Source organism: Cyprinus carpio, chromosome B8 (assembly GCF_018340385.1).
Source record: "Cyprinus carpio isolate SPL01 chromosome B8, ASM1834038v1, whole genome shotgun sequence".
Taxonomy (NCBI): domain Eukaryota; kingdom Metazoa; phylum Chordata; class Actinopteri; order Cypriniformes; family Cyprinidae; genus Cyprinus; species Cyprinus carpio.
The window spans coordinates 18,196,568-18,215,768 of NC_056604.1; the positions used below are offsets into that span (position 1 = coordinate 18,196,568).

At 36.0% G+C, this 19,201-nt stretch overlaps 1 protein-coding gene across 1 annotated transcript; it reads left to right on the top strand.

Annotated features, from left to right (window-relative positions):
- The first annotated feature begins 429 nt into the window (after positions 1–429).
- Positions 430–18,013, top strand: LOC109109892 (RNA-binding protein Musashi homolog 1-like). Its single transcript, XM_042729094.1, has 14 exons — positions 430–565; positions 829–869; positions 1,744–1,825; positions 1,951–2,035; positions 7,270–7,311; positions 7,414–7,508; positions 12,714–12,781; positions 13,715–13,797; positions 13,878–13,995; positions 14,282–14,362; positions 15,193–15,249; positions 15,517–15,579; positions 15,735–15,889; positions 16,630–18,013. The coding sequence occupies exons 1-14, from the start codon at positions 435–437 to the stop codon at positions 16,669–16,671; spliced, it is 1,143 nt and encodes a 380-aa protein (XP_042585028.1). The 5' UTR covers positions 430–434; the 3' UTR covers positions 16,672–18,013.
- The last annotated feature ends 1,188 nt before the right edge of the window (positions 18,014–19,201 follow it).

Genomic DNA, 19,201 nt, shown 5'->3' on the forward strand with positions numbered 1-19,201 from the left:
TAAAAAATTAAAACAAATAATAAGATAAATAATTTTTAAAAAATTGTTATTTAATAAAATGAATGTTCACTAATAAATAAAGCAATGTTCACAAATAAATAAATAAACAAATAAATGTTCTATAATAAAATGAATGATCACTATATAAAACAATATTCACAAATAAATGAAAAAAAAAGATTCTTATAATGATTTAAATAAATAATAATCAAAGAAATAAATAATGTTGGTTCAGTAAATCGGTAAATCGCTACAAACAGACACAGATCGTTAACGTGGTGCCGAATCGTTTCGGTTCTGATGTCACCCTCGTGTCACGGAGGAAGGTAATCCACTGACTCCCGGTCAGTTCTCGAGGGCTCCCGTGTTTCACGCCGGGACTGGACCAAGAGAGAGGTGGAGTCTTTGGGCTTTGAGCTCTAACTCACCCCACCATGCCAATCCCCCTCTCCACACTTTCTGCCTCCTTTTTCGCACCGTACTCGGACGGGATACACAGCCGCGCAATGGAGTCGGAAGGCAGCCAAAGTAACCTGTCCTCCTCGGACTCTCCGCACGACCCCTGGTAAAAACCTTCTTCCGATCTCAAAACTTGCATATAAGAGCGTCAGATCGCAATCAATTAAAAAGTAACTCAACAAAGAGGGAAACGTGTTTTGGCGGTGTCCGGCGCACCTCTCATCCACTCGGATGAGTTTCACTGAGAATCACTGCCGTTATTTGAGTCTCGGAAGATCTTGACGCGGCTCTTCTGCGTCGTTTCAGTCCTTCTGATTTATACGCAAACGCGCAGCACTTGTTGATCACTTGTTTGTGTTGTTTTCACAGTAAAATGTTCATCGGTGGTCTGAGCTGGCAGACTACGCAAGGTGAGTAGCACGTTACTAAGAGACAGATCTGATTCATATAAAACACTGAATTACTGTGTAATTACAGTCTAAATAAATCTCAATAGCCTTTTCAAGCAGCTACAAAGAGTAGAGTTACAACCTGCAAATTCAATGCAATTTAATTCTATGAGAAATGGCTTAAAATCGAGTGGAAATGTAATAAATCACTGCAACAAAAGAAGATTAAAGATAGTAGCTATAAAGGTGAAGACATTTTTATAATGCATAAGTGTTTCATGGTATGCATGCAACTATTAAGCAAGTAGCTCTGGATGAGAAAAAAAATTGGCTTGATCCTTTGTGCAAAGCCCATACAACAGGTTTAGCTGAGTGAATGGAGAAAGTTTCACCAACTGCTGTCATGCTGTAGGCTGTCCTCAGTATGTAGGACACATTGTTGTTTTGAATGACGCTGAGGTATTGTTCACGGCACAGAACTCTTAATAGCCTTCCTGTCATCTGATTCTGCCAGCTATTATGATCATTTAATAGATGAACATTTTCATTAGGTTTTATCAGCTTGGCAGGCACCTACTTTCCACCAAAGTCGATAACTAAGAATCGTATTTGTGGCTAATATCTATAAGTTAGTCCAAACTTGAGTGTTTTTAAAACAATTTTAGATTTAGAAATCAAAAATACATCATTAGAGTAGATCATCTTAATTTATATAAAAAGTATTGCATATGACGATGATCTCACCTTGTATTTCACATCAGGCTTCTTAGATCATCGCCATTGATGATGTCATCCGTTCACTGTTGATGTCATCAATTAATAATCTTTTCCATGATCTTGTTTGGCTTCTCACCTGTAATGTTCTGAAATAATTCATCTTCTCCTGCGTTCTCAGAGGGTTTGAAGGACTACTTCTGCAAGTTTGGTGAAGTGAAAGAGAGTATGGTGATGAGAGATCCAGTTACAAAACGCTCGAGGTAAGGGAACAGCCAACCTGACTGGGAAGCGACAACAAACATACAAAGGCTTTTATTATTGACCGTATTGTCCCGTTTCCACAAATGGGTGGAGGTGTTGTAATTTTCATCTCTCTTTCCTCTAGGGGTTTCGGATTTGTCACATTTGTTGACCAAGCTGGTGTGGACAAAGTCTTGGCCCAGTCCAGACATGAGCTGGACTCGAAAACTGTGAGTTTTTATCATCATTTAACTTCTGTGCTAACTGTCTCCTGTGTTGCGTTTACTAAAACCACTTCAGATACACATTGTTTTTTTTTATGTAGCTTTAATGATTTTCAGTGCAGTATCTGACTGACCGAAATGCCAATATATAATTGTTCAGAGTCACAGATGCTGTGTATGCTTGTGAGGTTTCATGCCTCTTCACATTGGGTTTTAGTCAAACAATTCGGGAGGATTTGGAGAGAGAGAGAGCGAGAAAAAGTTCCCATCTCAGCCGTTCCTCAATGAGGTTGTCAGGGATGCATTCCTATTCTGTGTCAATTGCTATGGTAACTAGGGGACCCGAACAGGGTATGCTGGGAGTTGCTGGGAAGCCTTTGTGGTGCCTTGTCTCAAGAGTGCTCACCAAACACATTAGACTCAGATTTTTCCCCTAGTCCTTGAATCCTGTGATGCCTCACTGCTGTTTTTCTAACAGGTGTACAAGGATTTTTAGGCCTTGTTTATGAATGACATTCATTGGATGAATAAAACAAACATGATTTTGCATCAAAACGGATTACTAGATTCAGTGAGAGTGCTAGAAATAGGAAACTTTAATGCGAGGTTTTGTGTTGCGGTGCATCTATTTGTGAGAGTCTTTGTCGCTGTGCAGAGCAGGCGGGTCCTGGGACAATGGTGCCCGTTGGTTACCATGACGACAGTGGAGTCACCCCCTAGGGGGTCAGTGGGGAGGGAGCATGAGGCCCGAAGGAGAAGAAAAAACTTTCTCATCTCTCTCTCTCCCTCTTCTGAAAGTTTGCACTAGTTCCTCATTTGAGTGAAAAACCGCCTCGCACTATGGCAACAGGTAGTACACGGCAAACCACAACGAAACTGTGTGTTTCTGTGCTTCGTTTTTTAACCCGAAACAGGCAACCGAAGGAAAAGGACTGGAAAAGCCCATTGGACTCTTACATAAAACTACAGCGAGCGTTTAGAAAGTGTCTCTCAGCTCCAGTCTTCCACAGCCTGGCCGCTTGTGCTGTTTTCTAAGTGCCTCCCCCCTGAGAGAGAGGCAGGCAGAGCCAGGGGAACATGGAGGCCTTTGTCCTGCTTTACCTCTATGACTGTGCCCCTGTGAAGGTGCCTTATGGCTGCTCGCCTGGGCCGACTTTAAACTGGAGATTAGCTTAACGAGCTCAGCGATGGGGCAATGGAGGAGGGGAGGCCAGGAAAGAGAGAGAAACGTGTGTGGCGTAACTCATAAAAATCACAATTTTTAAGTCAGCGGTCTTGGGACGCACTGTTGAGTGTTCTTGTGGATGGTGCGGTCGTTCTGTGTGCTTGTGTGTTTGTCTGTATGTGATTGATACACACCGCTAGGGTTTTGGCGACTGACCCTAAAGGATTGACCTGGTTAGTTAAGTCCATTGACTTAAAATAGTTTTGACAGGGATGGCAATTGTGGCCGTTTAAGGGCACATTGTGGTCAGATACTATTCAGATATGTCCCTTTTTATTGTATTTCTGAAATGATGTGAGTATGTGTTTTCATGTTAAAGAAAGCTGTGTCACTGGATGTGTTTTTGTTCTCCCAAGATGGAAAATTTGTGAATCAAAGGGTAATGTTATTCCCAGAGCCACAGAGAAGTATTGACAGCATTTGAAAACACCCTTAAAGTAAACACATAAATCAGAATATCCATACAAAGTGTGCATTTGTTGTGCACACTTTAATACTGAAGTGTATTAGCGCTGGGAGTCAAACTCAAAAAGAGGTTTTAACTGTAATATCGACCTTTGGGTCAAGTGAGAATACAAAAAGAGCACATAAGAGTTTACAAGATAAAAAAGAGAATGTTTTAAAACACACCAGGTTCTTAGAAATGTAGTTGTTCTGTTCATTTTGGTTTCAGATGGTTTTAAAACACTTTTATTTAACATAAGTTTAATCTTTATTTTATTTCATATAAGTTTAACATGTTTTAATTTTAAAATAAAAATGTCTGCCCCAGTTAAAAAAAGTATTTTCCTTACACATTGAATACATGGGATTATACACATCTTAATCAATATTTTTTTTGTAAAAAAAAAAATTAAAATAAATAAAGAAATGAAAATTTAGTGGACCAGCCTTTTAAACATTTATAAGCAGTGGAGCAGATTTCTTCAAATATTATGTAAAAAATAGTAAAGATAATGAAAATAAAATAGTATTTAAAGAATTGTTTTCTTTTTTCTATTTTTTTCTTCATTATGATATCAGAAGAGGTCTATCACCCCACTATATTATTTTCTTTACATTTTTTTACTTCATGCCCCCATAAAAAAAAAAAAAAAAAAAAAGATCAAAATACATTTTAATTACGAATTTAAAACCGTGCTTACAGTAGAAATGGTCTAGTAATTGTATAAATCACATTTTACTATGTTTAATATACACACACACAAAAAAAATGAAGACTGAAAAAGTTGAAAGAGTTGAAACCTCATGTCTAAAACTATGTAAATGTAAATTTAGTGAAAATCAATAGTGGATAAACTTAAAATCCCTCAGAATGGAATATTGTAATCATTGTATGTATTTTATATAATGATTAATAGACACATGGCAGCTGTCATTTCATTGAAGCATTGCGTGATAAAATGCAAAAGAGTATAAGTAAATATTCAAGACCAAAAAAGCGTAAAAGTTTAAGACTGACCACTAATGTGAATGTATTGAATGTCTATGGTGTTTAAACATACAAGCCCCTACTGAATCCATTATTTTTCAGTGTCTCTCCACTCTCGACATGGTCAAAACCAGCTCGAATGACAATAATCTGTTTTTATGTGACCAAACATTTTATCCTCAGCTTTTCTCTCATGTGCGTCGGTGGCTGTATGTTGATTTTGTTTGTTTGTGTGTGTGTCTGTTTGTTTGTTTTTGATTGTGCACAGGAGTGGTGCGGCCTCAGCAATGTTGTGGACCGGAGGTGACTATCAGAGTAGTCTAGAAACTATAGACATACTGTAAACCATAGCCTCTGCATCAGATCAGCTTAGCCTCTTCATTTTACTCTCTAGATTCACAAAGAATCTCTGTTACTCGTAGTCTGTTGTATGAAAACAAACGGGCGACTCTGGTAAACTGCTGTAGTTTACCTCAGAGCTGCTAGCTCTTTAGCGTAGCTCTATTCGAACCCTCTCTCGGACAGACTAATCATTGCTGCTAGCGCTGTACTGCCTTCACTGTCTTCTAGAATTTAACCTCAGTACAGCATGACGTAGACTAGCGTCTGGTAAATAGATGGACTAGACTATAGACTAATATAGAGTATCTTGAGTTTCTGTAATTTAGTTTGTCTACTGTGGCAATGGGTGCTAATCAACATCAAATTTTCTGCACATGGTTCATAAATAAAAAATCTAGTGGTATCAAAATGTCATTGCTACATTTACACAAATTTAGCTTTTTAGCAACTTTAATGCATTTAAGTGCAAGTATACTGTAGTTTCAAGGAGCTGGATACTATTTTTTTAATGTTTCACAGCTCATTTTCCAGATTTAGACACCAATAAATTTTAACCAGACTTTTAGAAAGAAAGAAAAGAAATAGAAATACATGCAAAAACAAACAAACACAAACAAACAAAATATTTTGTTTGGCTGTCAAAAGAATGTGTGGGTCAAGGATGCTTTTCCGCTTGAGTTTCTGTGCCTTCTTTTAGTTTCTGACCACTCTTCTTCCAAGGAAACGTTGTTGTGGTGTTTCCCTGAGTGTTTTTGATGTCGTCCAGTGATGTTTACAGGAAAGCTGACCCTTCTCTTGTCCAGTCACAGGTGGCCTTGACAGCCTCTTCTGTCTAGTCATCCATTTCCATTTGCCTCTCACAGAAACCTGTGAACTTTCTCTGTCGTCTGTGAACGTTACACTCTCTGATTTAAGGGGTGTTCAGCAACAAAGCGACTCCAGATTTGCCAGATTTGCCAATCACATGAGCGGCAGAGACCGTTGGCGATGAGAAAAGTCACTATGTGGGGACTAACAATTGGTTTAAAGGAAATTAATAATGTTTTTGAGAAAAGATGCATTAAATTGATCAAAAGGGACAGTAAAGACATTTACAATGTTACAAAAGATTTCTATTTCAAGTAAATGCTGTTCTGTAGTATCCTAAAAAAAGTGAATTACAGTTTATACTACAATATTAAGCAGCACTACTGTTTTTAAAATCAATGATAAGAAAGAATGATTAAAAATAATAATAATGTTGTAATCATTTAATAAATAATTTTAGAATGATTCTGAAGGATCATGTGACACTGAATACTGGAGTTATGATGCTGAAAATCCAGTTTTGCTATCACAGGAATAAATTGCATTTTTAAATATATTCACATAGAAAGCAGTTGTTTTAATTTGCAATATTACTACATTTTTGCAAATACATGCAGCCTTGTCAAGAGGCTTCTTAAGTCTTAAAATACTTCTTTTAAAAACATTACAAAATCGTACCAAAACCAAAAATTAATACGATTTTTATGAATTATGACATTATGCAGTACTTAAGTTTTTTTTTTTTTTTTTTGCATAAATAAACTTTACACAGGCAAAAAATAATAATAATAATAATTGTCTTATTTATCTTTATTTTCAGTCATTTTATTCCAATTAATTATGCAGCCCTAGAACACATACTATAACAATACAAAAATAATACATATTCAGTCTATTTCATTTTAATGCTGCATATAGTATAACCAGGTCTATACTTAGACAGAGACTTATTTACTTACTTATCTGTAATACGATGTCCAAAAACTACGGCCAATTGCGCAGCCAACCAGAAATATTAGGAACGTCTTCAAGCGACCAATAATACAACAACCTGGCAATATCTAAGAATAAAATCACTGTCAGTGTGAATGGAGCGTTATTCTCTTCTTAATAGTTTCTCACTGTCACTTCTCTCTTTAGTTGAATCTACATTTCTTTTTCATTTCTCATCGCTCTTGTCCTTCCCTGAACTCTGCATGTATGAATGTACCATCATTCTTAGACAGTAAAGTTGATGCAGGGTGCAGTCAGAGCCTTTAAAACACACATGCAGACGTCCCTGCAAGGGCAGAGAGACACCAACCGAAACCAGAGCTCAGAGGATGTGAGCTTCTCACTGATGTTCTCATTTATAGTCCTGGTTGTGCTGGTGTCAGTCTTCCTCTTTCTCCAAAATTTCTAAACTAGACCTTCTCCTTTCAAACTCTCCTCTAGATTGACCCGAAAGTTGCCTTTCCGCGACGAGCGCAGCCCAAGGTATGTGCCTGACTGGTCCACGTGGTCAAGATGCTTTGATAATATACAGCTTTTTGTTATTTTTGAAGATCTTCATCTCTCCACCCTATCTCTCTTTTTCAGTTGGTGACTCGGACAAAGAAAATCTTTGTTGGAGGTCTGTCAGTGAACACTACTATTGAAGATGTAAAGCAGTACTTTGACCAGTTCGTCGAAAGGTAAGTCATCTGTTACAGTGATTGTACTATGAGTAAATTATGTTCTTAGGCTTGGAACAGGAATATAGCTAATACAATAAATAGGATTAAATATGAATACAATAAAGTATAATATGATAATAATCAGTAACACATTAATTACTGTCTGTACATGATCCTACAAAACTTTGGGGTCAGTAATATTTTTTATACTTTTAAAAGAAGTCCCTTATGCTCACCAAGGCTGCATTTATTTGGTCAAAAATACAGTAAAATTATTACAAAATAACTGTTTTCTATTTTATTATATTTTAAAATGTTATTTATTCCTGTGATGTAAAGCTGAATTTTCAGCATCATTACTCCAGTCTTCAGTGTCACATGATCCTTCAGAAACCATTCTAATATGCTGATTTGCTGCTCAAGGAAAATGTATTATTATCATTATCAGCGTTGAAAATAGTTGTTCTGCTTAATATTTTTTTTTGGAAACCATTATACATTTTTCAGGAATATTTGATGAATAGAAAGTTCTAGAAAAATTTGAAGTAAATAAAGATGTGTGCTTACAATCACGTTTGATCAATTTAATGCATCCTTGCTGTATATAAGTATTAATTTCTTAAAAAAAAAAAAAAAAAAACATTACTGACCCCAAATTTTTGAACAGTAGTGTTTAATGTACAGTCATAGGTGTTTTTATTTCTTCCTTTTTTAAACAGCATCAAAAATGACTCAACCCATCAAGTCATCAGTTGAAATAAAGTTTAAATTAAATAACACAAACAAATCATTCTGAAGGTTTAACAGAGGTGTACTGAGTGAAATCTGAGCCAGATTGGTGAGGAAGCATGAAAGAGGGAACAAGAAAGGCGCAGAGAGACTGAGAGAAAGAGTTGGGGTAGAGTTTGAGAGTTTGAAGGGGTGAGTTTTGTTAGCAGGGGAACGTGGGGGAGATTACTTGAATCTGAATTAATTTGATGGAACAGCTGCTCCTGCCCTCAGCCCCCCTCCTACCCGGTTACCACGGTGACCCTGCCCATCCATTGTCCCCCAAGTAATTTAGCGGGCAAAAGGTTTTGTGTTTTGGGGTGTGTGTGTGTAGGAGAGAAAATGAGAGACAGACTGTTTATTTAGGGACAGGACGATTGTTCATAACTGAAGTAACACAACAATACTGTACACCCCAAAATCTGACAGGCTTCTGTAATAGATCATCTAACGTTTCTTTGCATCACACTTCAGTTACACAATGTCAGCGCAAAACTTGGGCAGAAAATAATTCATCATTCTTGAGCCATACTTAAGTGTGGAATGCAGATAGAGAGAAAAAAAAGAGAGAGATGATAGTCGCAGCCACCCGGGGAAGTTGCAGATTAGTTTGCCTCACTGGTCACTTTGTGTTCTGGCCTGGTTTTGAACAAGGGATGGAGAGAGGGAACGATGGAGAGAGAAAAAAAAGACACCATGATAAGAAGCACTCAGAACGAGACGGGACTCGATTTGTAGCTCAATTAAAAAAAAGATACTAGTTAAGATTGGAAAATTTGAAAGGTTATTAAATATAAACGTGTAAAAAGTGAGAAAAGCTCTCAAATTTCTACTTGATCTGACCTTTAAAAGGTGCACTCAGGATTTTCCCCTCATGTAGCCAGTTGCTTTTTGAAAATATTATCAGATTTTTGACAATGTGATAAATCATGTACGCTCACATGAGATGAAGACTATTGTCAATAATAACAGCTGATTTATGGGGGCTGCCTTATTTGTATCACAAGGCCAGACAAATGCTTGTTTTTATCATCATACCTCTCGTCACAATTAATCCAAAGCAACTTGTGTTGCATTCAAGGTAAACATGTTATCAGTGCTTGCTCTCCCTAGGAATCAAAGCTTTGTCCTTGGCAATGCTAGCACTTGCACTGCTGTCTGAACTACAGGAATTCTGTTCTGTTGTTTAAGAGTTTGGGTGACTAAAACTGCTGATTTTCTTAATGTCCAAGACTGCCATTTAGCCAAATATAACATAAAACAATTCTATATGACAAATTTAAATTCACATAAAATTCTGTCATACATTTATGCAATAATATTGGTAACCTAAACTGTTGATTTTTTGTTTATGTCAAAGACTGTCTTGTAGGCAAACACAACATAATAATAATGCTGAATGACAGAAAATGAAATGAACAACAAAAAAAACAATTATGAAATTAAATGAACACTTTTTAAATATATATATGTTTTCTTTAAATTCACAATTCTACAATAATATTGGGTGACTTAAACTGTTGATTTTTTCACTTTATGTTCAAGACTGCCCCCCATATAGGCAAATACAACGTAATATAATGCTGAATGACTACCATAACAACAGTGGTGAGTGACAAAAAAAAATTAAATGTGCATAAAATTTATTAAATTTTAAACAATATTTACTCAAAGTTCACTAACTATTTTGTATCGTGATCCACCAAAATATCATCAACTGAAAAAATTAGGGGGAAAAAAAAGTTCTGATTGGAATAGGAGGATCAAAATTCATGACAGGAACAAATAGCAGTTTTTCAATTAACCATTTTGACTGTGTCAGTGTCTTTTTTGCACAAACACCATGGATAAACTACAACTTACTATTATAATAACAGTAAATTATGTAAAGTAAGTAACCCTATCCAAACCCTAATCCTAACCAAATACAGTAGTAAGTACATGTAGTTAATTAATATTACTCAATACTTACATGTATAATTACACTGTAGGACACCCTTAAAATAAAGTGTTACCCAACTTTTACTTCAACTTTTAATACCACTGGTTCTAATTTATCCCTACCCTATATCCCTACCCCACATTTAATTACTGAAACTTTGTTTTCTGTTCTGGTTTTCAATTAAATGAAGGCAAAAATATTTTGTTTGTTATATATTGATAAAAATGCAGGGTTGTTAATAAATTTTAACCATCTCAAAATGACCAAATATCAGCCATTTAATAACTAGTGATATTAAACCCTACTTTTTTTTTCCAGGCACACACATTAAAAGATGAGTAAAAGGAAATGGAGAAGGAACACAGAGAGTGTTATTGGTCTTTTGGTTAGTTAGTCTTCACCAAGAGACTGTGAGCGTGTGCACACATCAAGTGTTGATTGGTCAGGCTGTCCACTTGTGTTTCATATTCTAGATTGAATATGAAACCGTTTTTCATCTTCTCTTTCTTGTTCACACAAAGACCTCGAAGTCTGACCTTCACTTCTGACCTTTAGGTTGAAGCTGTCAGTATGCTCACAGTGACACACTTTTTTGCACACACAAACATACAGATGCTAAAACACAAGTCAGAAGTCCCTTCTTCTAACGGAAACCCTATGAAATTGTAATTAGCATTCCAACTAATTAACCAGTTTACAATGTTTTAAATGTGCACTTGTAGTGTAGGCTACTTCAAATCTTAAAAGTATATTTTTAACTTAAGTGTACAGTTTTTTTTTCAACTGCTTACATTTTCAAATTACATTTTCTCTTTTTTTTCCAAACTTTACACACAAATTGAATTGCACACAAAAAATGCAAAATGCCTCACATCACTTGCAAAATGAAGCACTGCATTCAAAAATATCACCCAACACAATCTCAAAAGCAAACATTTGCAAACTGCTTTGCCATAATACTGATTCCTGTTAGATTTTTGTGTGTTACATAGAGAATTGTGTGTAGTGTTTTTGCAAAAAGTGTTTTTTTATCGAATTGAAAACTTCAAAGACCGAGAATTAGTGTATGGTTTTGCAGATATAAGGCCAGTTTTACTAAACAGGGCAAATTAGTGTGAGAGCACAATTCCAAAACAGCACCGATGGGCCTGGAAATTTCTGCGGGTGATTTACTAACAATGTGCAAATTATAGAACACAGACACAACTCTCAGTTTACATATTGACCAACCAAGCACGGCACACATTAGCATAGTCGCAAATAAAGAATAAACAAATTAAGAAGTCACCATAGACGTTGAAAAGAAACAGAAGGCCAAAAAAGGTTGCTAGAAGTTTTGATAGACCTTGTATTGGGTCACACATAGTTGAGGATTTCAAGTCGTCTTTTATTTTCTGAAGCAAATTAAAAATAACATGTCTCGGCAAACGATATGTTCGGATAATGTGTTCTTCAGGCATTCAAATGAATTAATACATGTGGAAAAAAATCCTTTCCCTTCTACCACGTGCTTTCTGTGCCTCCTCCTAGCAACAGTAATTGCAGCCATTTCAAGCTCAAAATAGTTTAAGACATGCTTTTTTGAGGCATTAAATAATGGCGCAAATGCCAGTAATTTGATGAGTGACGCGTTAGTAAAACGCATTGCGTGATTCATTTTAATACTCTCCTCCCATACCTTTTGTGTCTGAAAGGGAAACTCCTACAAATGCATATTCAGTAAGGTCAGTTGCAAAAAATAACTGTCCACGCCTGTTCAGCACTAATTCGTCACTGCGCGTCTTTAGTAAAACCTGACAGTAAAATTTTAACGCCAAAAGACAGTTTGCAAGCTGTTAGTAAAACTGGCCCTTGGAGTGTGGTTCTGGTGTTTGAGTGTCAGGTTTCAGAAATTATGTGACAAGTAAAGATCTTGTGTGTAAGCAGTTGAAAAAAACTGTAAAATAGATTTTACTGACTATTTCTAACTTTTGTCATCATTTACTCAAGTTGTTCCAAACCTGTATGAGGTTTCTTTCTTCTGTTGAACACACAAAAAAAGCTATTTTGAAGAACGTTGGTAACCGAACAGTTAACAGTAGCCATTGACTTCCATAGTATTTATTTTTATAACTATGGAAGACAGTGGCTACCGTCAGCTGTTAAATGCTAAATTGCTAAATTGTAGTGACCTTTAAAGACTCCCTTAAAATTTGACAAAACTAGCAGATACACACATTTTATATTTTCACTTCCCTGAAAAACTGAAACAAACAAACAAAACAAAAAAACATTGATGACTCATCCTGCACTTCTCATATTTTTATCCAATACAATACCCTTAATATCAACTCAAACTGACCATCATGTAGCATATAATGGTTTTTGGCCATGATGTAGCTAAAGCCTATTGGCCATTTACAAAAGAAGAGACATGACCTTTTTATGTTCCTTCAAACATCCTGTTTCAGTTGGATATACGTCATCACAAGATTAAAAACTGTGTCTAATACTACAGATAACAAATAATCTCTTTCTCTTCCTGTCCTACAGGTGGATGACGCCATGCTTATGTTCGACAAAACCACCAACAGACACAGAGGTAAATTTCCCTTTCTCTTTATTTCATTAAATAACTGTGCAGCCAATCTCCCCTTCCTAAACCTGGTCCAATCTGTCTCCATCTCTTCTCCATGGCCCTCCATCCTGTACTCTGTAGGATAAGCGGTAGGTGAGGAGAGAGATTGAGTAATTAGTGTGTTCGTTAATCAGGGTTTAGGCTAAAACCTCGTTAAGCGCCCTTCGCTCCCCCTCGCCGGTTCAACAGCACATCGATTATGACAGCTTGCATGGCTTTACCGCAGCCTTTCAACCCAGCGGAGAGGTGGAGGAGATACATGGAGAGACAGACAGGAGACCAGAGCAGCACTTGAGAAGAGAGAAGCAAGTTTTGTTGGAAAAAAAAACAGTAGAACTTTTTATTGAGAAAATCTAGCACTGTTAACGGAGACAAAGTGGACACGTGTATGATTTCAAAGGTTTAAAAAAGAATACAGGTCACAGGAAAATCTGTGTAATTACAGTATTAAGGGTGAACCTTGAGGTCACAAGGACATTCACAAATATTTTAAACCTCAAAATGGAGAGGTTTTCAGGAACAAAGAAAAAGCACATTCATTTAGTTTTTTTGTACAGATACTTGCGGGGTGATTTTTTTAGGGTCCAGACTTTTGGACCCTAAATAAAAAGTACGGTGGTGGTACTGTGGTACAGTGATTGTATATTATATACCATGGTGCATGTCTCCCCAAAAAATGGTAGTATCATTGTATTTTTAGTGATGTCACAATCATTCTGGTATTTATTTAACAAGGTTTGTGAGAAGGGAAGTAGAATTTGTTAGTAGTTTCATCTGACCTTTTCACCTGGAGTTGAACCGAAGTACATGAACTTTAGACATTGTTTATAATGATGGCTGAAATGGAAATCCAAATGTAAACTGTGGCCTGAGCGTCTGGACTCTTTCTTTCCTCAGGTTTTGGATTTGTGACCTTTGAGAATGAAGATGTGGTGGAGAAAGTCTGTGAGATCCACTTCCACGAAATCAACAACAAGATGGTGAGAATTCTCATTCTGAGACACTGTTTCATTTCAGACACACTGCTACAACTTGTGTTATCTTCCCTTTCCACTCACAGGTGGAGTGTAAGAAGGCCCAGCCCAAAGAAGTGATGTCACCCACAGGCTCTTCAAGAGGTCGTGCACGTGTCATGCCCTATGGGATGGACGCCTTCATGCTCGGCATAGGAATGCTGGGTAAGAGAGTAGATTACAAGGATGATTAGAGCTTAAAGCATGGAATGGCCTCTTCTGCCCTCTGGTGTTCAGAGTGAAAAATGCAGTCTGGAAAAGCCATAAATTCATACCGAAGACACAAATGCTACACTTTTTTCTACTATATTGACTAATATTGATATTGAGTTATCGTATAACTGTTAATAATATTAAAATTACGCATATAATTGTTTAACAAAATATCATATCATTTTGTTATTTACTCACAATACTTTATGAATAGACATTAATTGGTGTTTTTTCCCAGGTTATCCAGGGTTCCAGGCAGCAACATATGCGGGTCGCAGCTATACTAGTCTCACACCAGGATACACATATCAGTTCCCCGGTAAGACTCAATGTCCAGCTCATGCATTCTGTAGGACTTTTCACACATTGGTTCACGGGAATTAACTCTTTCTTGGGATAGGTCTTTGCAAACACTCAGAAATATTATTAGATATTGGGGTTTTGAATCAGGAAGGGATTGTTTATCAGTTTATGTATAAGCAATATCACATGAGTGGCCGTGCGATGTGGCTGTATATCGGCATGGCTGTGATTCGGCTGTAGGCAGGACTACAACTACATTCATGCCTAAAAAACTACATTCCATGACACAAAAACAGTATTATTTATAAAATTATAATGGATTTGGGCGTCTGCCATGACATTAACCAATACCACAAACGGAGTGATACAAGTGGTGAAATGGTTGGAGTTCTGTTATCACTAGAATATTGCACTCCTCTCAGCCAATCAGATTCCAGGACCAGAATGAACTGTTGTATAATTGCATATAACCAATTCACTGACCGTATTGGTTATGGCTGTCAGATACAAATTGCGTAGTTGCTACTAATTTAGTTAAATTTGCTAAATATGTTTTTGAACATTATCTGGCAGTCTTGGTGAAACATTTGAGGTCACTCAATTTCCATATGCACAAAGTAATATACTAATAGTCATCAAATATGGAAATTCCACATTTTGCAATTAGATTTCATGTGTGAAACCACATATATTAGAAGCTGCTTGTAAATCTCAGAGAGGCGGTCTAAGACTGTCTTTCTGTGTGTCTTTTGCCGCTATAGGCCCTGTAGTGCTTGTCCATGTGTGTAGTGTGAACAGCACTTGTGTGTATGTTTAAACAGCTTTCTGTGTTTATCTCCATTCTAGAATTCCACTTAGAGAGGACCCCCCTTCTGACATCACCCCACCCCTCTGAGCTCACAGGTTAGTTCCTCTATGAGCTTCACAAGCAGCTATTGCACACGGCCAACACACAGCATAGTGTGATCTGATTGCCGTAAGCTTACGTCGTAACAACAGCACCCAGGAAATCCTGCATAACAAGTGTTACCACACCACATTATCAGAACATCGCTTCTTTCTCAGAATGATGCAAGCACTTTTCCCACTGCTTTTCGTACTGCTTGATACTGATTAAGTTCTCTTTCCTGTTTGTTTGCTTGTTCTGCGTGTATGCGGATGTTTTCGTAGCCATTCCTCTAACGGCGTACAACCCCATGGCGGCAGCCGCAGCAGCAGCAGCTGTGGTCAGAGGTGCGAGAATTTAGTTTTTTCTACATCCCACACATGAACCATGCTTTGGAAATAAGAGCATACACCCCAATGGCTGGCCTATATAGCTTTAAGATTTCCTGTTAATGAAAAGTCATTGAGACATTGTGGAATTTCATGTTGATTTGTTTCTGTAGGCTCAACTTCTTCTCGCTCAGCTGGGTTTTTAGGTACCAGCAGCCCTGGGCCGATGGCAGACTTGTATGGACCCGCCAATCAGGACTCAACCATCAGTAGCTATATCAGCGCTGCATCCCCCGCCCCCAGCACTGGATTCAGCCACAGCCTCGGGGTGAAACAACGACACTCAAAAATACAAATGTTGACTAAAAACCAAAAAAAACATTTTCAGCCACTGAAATAAAGCAAAAAATAAAAAACAATTAAAAAAACAGCATCACTAAAAATGAGAAATCTTGCTTTGGCAAATAACTTGAAAATAATTTTAAGCAAAAGTACTTAAAATTACGAAACCACAAAAACACAAAATTACTAAACTTAAACTACATTTAAAATGAAAACTTAAAATCTAAAAATAAAAGCTAACTCAAAACATTAACAAATACTATATAGTATAAAAATAATGATGTAATAATACTGATGACAAAGTGAAAAAAAATTTAGAAATGTGCTCTTTGTATTCATACTGGTTCCATAAGGTTTAAAAAAATGCATTTCAACCATTTTCAAAAACAAAATTACATAACATAAATGACTCTAAAAAATATCCAACTAAAAAAAAAACACATAAATAATGTCTGTAGGGCATATTTTTCAAATATTAGTAGTAATTATTAGCTGTAATATTTCTAGGTAATAATAATTACTATTATTTATTATAAATTGTTATAAATAATTCACAGAAAAGTCATTAAAAACATGATTTTCATATAAGAAGTGTATTCAAGTCATTTTAGTGTATTTTTTTTAAATAATCGAGAAAATCTGATGAACTATGAATTTGATAACTGAACTAAAATAAGGATTACTTTTTTGCTGCATTAAAATCACGCCATATTTTTATCTTTACAGGGCCCTCTGATTGCCACAGCATTTACAAACGGCTATCATTGAAATGAGTGACAGGTACAAGAGTATTCATGGTTCTGACGTCTCTTCCCCACATCTTAAGGAAGGATTTTTGAAGTGTGGTGATTTCAATTGAATATAACGGATGCACTTTACGTGCCGCAGGGTTTCGTTATTTTCTCAAGCTCTCTGTTTTTAGATGACATGAATCAACCCTAAACTGGTGGAATGTCGGCTGCAACACTATTAATGTGATGTGACATATTTCCTGTTTTATGAATTACTGTCATATCAGTCTCTAAACTAACCTCCTGCTCCTCTTATATAGAGCTAAACCTGTAAGTAACTAGTTCATTTCTCAGATTAAAACGCTAACAACTTAAGTGTATTTTTTTGTCTTATTTTATTTTTTCTCTCTCAGTTCTTGTTCAAGTTTTGTCTTTTTTTGTGATGACATTATGTACATGTAGGTTTTGTAACTGTAGAAAAGCATTTTCATTTTAACAGCATAAGAGCAATAATCTGTGTCAAAACTGTTTGGATCTTTGTAGCGTATTTAAAAGACTAAATCGCTTTCAGACACATTTGGTACATTTTCTACTGAAGAATATAGTGTGATGGGATGTCAAAATGTATATTTTGTTAGTTTTGCAACTGGATTTATTACATTGATCATGAAAATAGCAGTAATTATAAGGAGAACATATTTCTCAGACTTAGATTCGACCTTGTTTGTGTAAAATATTGTACATACTACAATCTTTTTGATCTGGTGAGATCTGTGTGATTAAGAGAGTTTTTTACACTCAAGAACGCAAAAACATGATAATCTGTGTCCAAAAATGTTTAGTTTTTTTTCCCATGATTTGATGAACTTGAACTTTTTGTTTTATTTTGTTCAGTTTTTTTTTTTTTTTTTTTTTTGACAGAAGGCAATGTGAATGATGCTACTGTTGTGTGTGTGTGTGTGTGTGTGTGTGTGTGTGTGTGTGTGTGTGTGTGTGTGTGTGTGTGTGTGTGTGTGTGTGTTTGAGAGTGAAAGCATGTCTGGTGCTGTCATGATCTAATGTATTATCTTCAGTAAGATGTTTTAAAATGTGAAGTGTATCCCCTTTTTCCATGCTGTTTTATTGCTTTTACCAAGTTTATATCCATAACACAATTCCTTTAACCTCTTTAAGAGGTTTAAAGTGTTGTAATAATTGGAATATAAATATGCTTCAATTAACTGAAGACTTTGGTACTGGTGGAGAAAAAAAAGTAGCAACACTAATATAACACTTTTTATGAAGTAAACAGGATGGCTGTTATTAATTGAAAGTTTTAATGTTTCTTGTTTGAAGCTTGACCCTCTCTGAAAAATGAAATAAAAAAATATAAAAGTAAATTTGGAAATGCCAATTAAATTATTTCAAATTTCAAAACTCCTACATGATTTAAAACTGCATGACACTGCATGAATCACTTTACTCCATACGTTGTCTGTTAATTTTGTTAGTTCTTTGTTATTCACCTGTGGCTTAGAGCATGTCAGATCGCCTACAGTCTGTAACTGATTCTATCTTCTGAAAGCGCACACTGAACACTCCCACACAGAAATCTGTATTCACGGGACATTTGTAAAAATATATTGAAACTAAAGATTTTGCTCAGGATGAAACAGCATTATCTTGTTGTTGAAGCACGTTATATGACTAGGGCTTTTACCGTTACATCGCTAAATGGGGTTGCGTAGGTGGCAACACGCATCAGTCTTTTTTGGTAAACATCTCTGTTCAGTAAAAAAAAAAATTCAGCTTCTGGTATGACGCTTATTGCTACAAAAATTGCTACTGACACTGTAAAAAGTAGTAACCTGCAACTATTACCTTAAAGAGTTATTTAAACTCATAAAATATAGTTTTGTTGGTATAAATTATTGTCGGTTGATTCAGTGATGTTAAATAATATTTTTGACTTGAAATGTGATGTTAATATTTTAAACATTTTTGATATGAAAAAAAAAAAATGTTAGAATTAAACTTTGCACTGGGCTGTACCCAACGCATTAAATATAATCTTAACAAACGCAGTCTAATTCCTATATGAAGTCATTCCATACTTTAACAGAATCTATTCAGTGCACTTACAGTCTTAAAAATAAAAGCACTGGCTAATAAACTCACAAAACATCATTTTGCAATTCTATGAGGTTGCATATCAGTTTAACAATCACCTTTTAACCAATGCATCACAACTTAAGCTTAATCACTCAGAAGACACAAGAAATATATTTGAATCTTTGAAAGGAATGAATGTGTTTTTATAATTTAATTTTAAATATACATGCACTTTGAGCACAATACAGCTTAATATAGACTCAAATGTGAGCCGACTACATTTAACAATTCAGTCTTCAAGAGTATTACATGATGAGAAACAGAAATTTGGAAACTATATAAAAATATTTACAGCAATAACCTCACAAAATTGGGGCCAAAAAAGGACCAGAAGCTTGAAGTGCAATTAAAAGACTGGCAATTACACCCTGCCTCATATGCAAGGTGAAAGAGATTACAGTGTGAATAAAATCCAG

What these genes read in the sequence shown, in the direction of transcription:
- LOC109109892 (XM_042729094.1), top strand. Translation starts at nt 435, where the DNA reads ATGCCAATCCCCCTCTCCACACTTTCTGCCTCCTTTTTCGCACCGTAC. An exon ending in ATACACATATCAGTTCCCCG is followed by an intron (nt 14,363 to 15,192) that starts GTAAGACTCAAT and finishes TCTCCATTCTAG; the next exon opens with AATTCCACTTAGAGAGGACC. An exon ending in GATTCAGCCACAGCCTCGGG is followed by an intron (nt 15,890 to 16,629) that starts GTGAAACAACGA and finishes TTATCTTTACAG; the next exon opens with GGCCCTCTGATTGCCACAGC.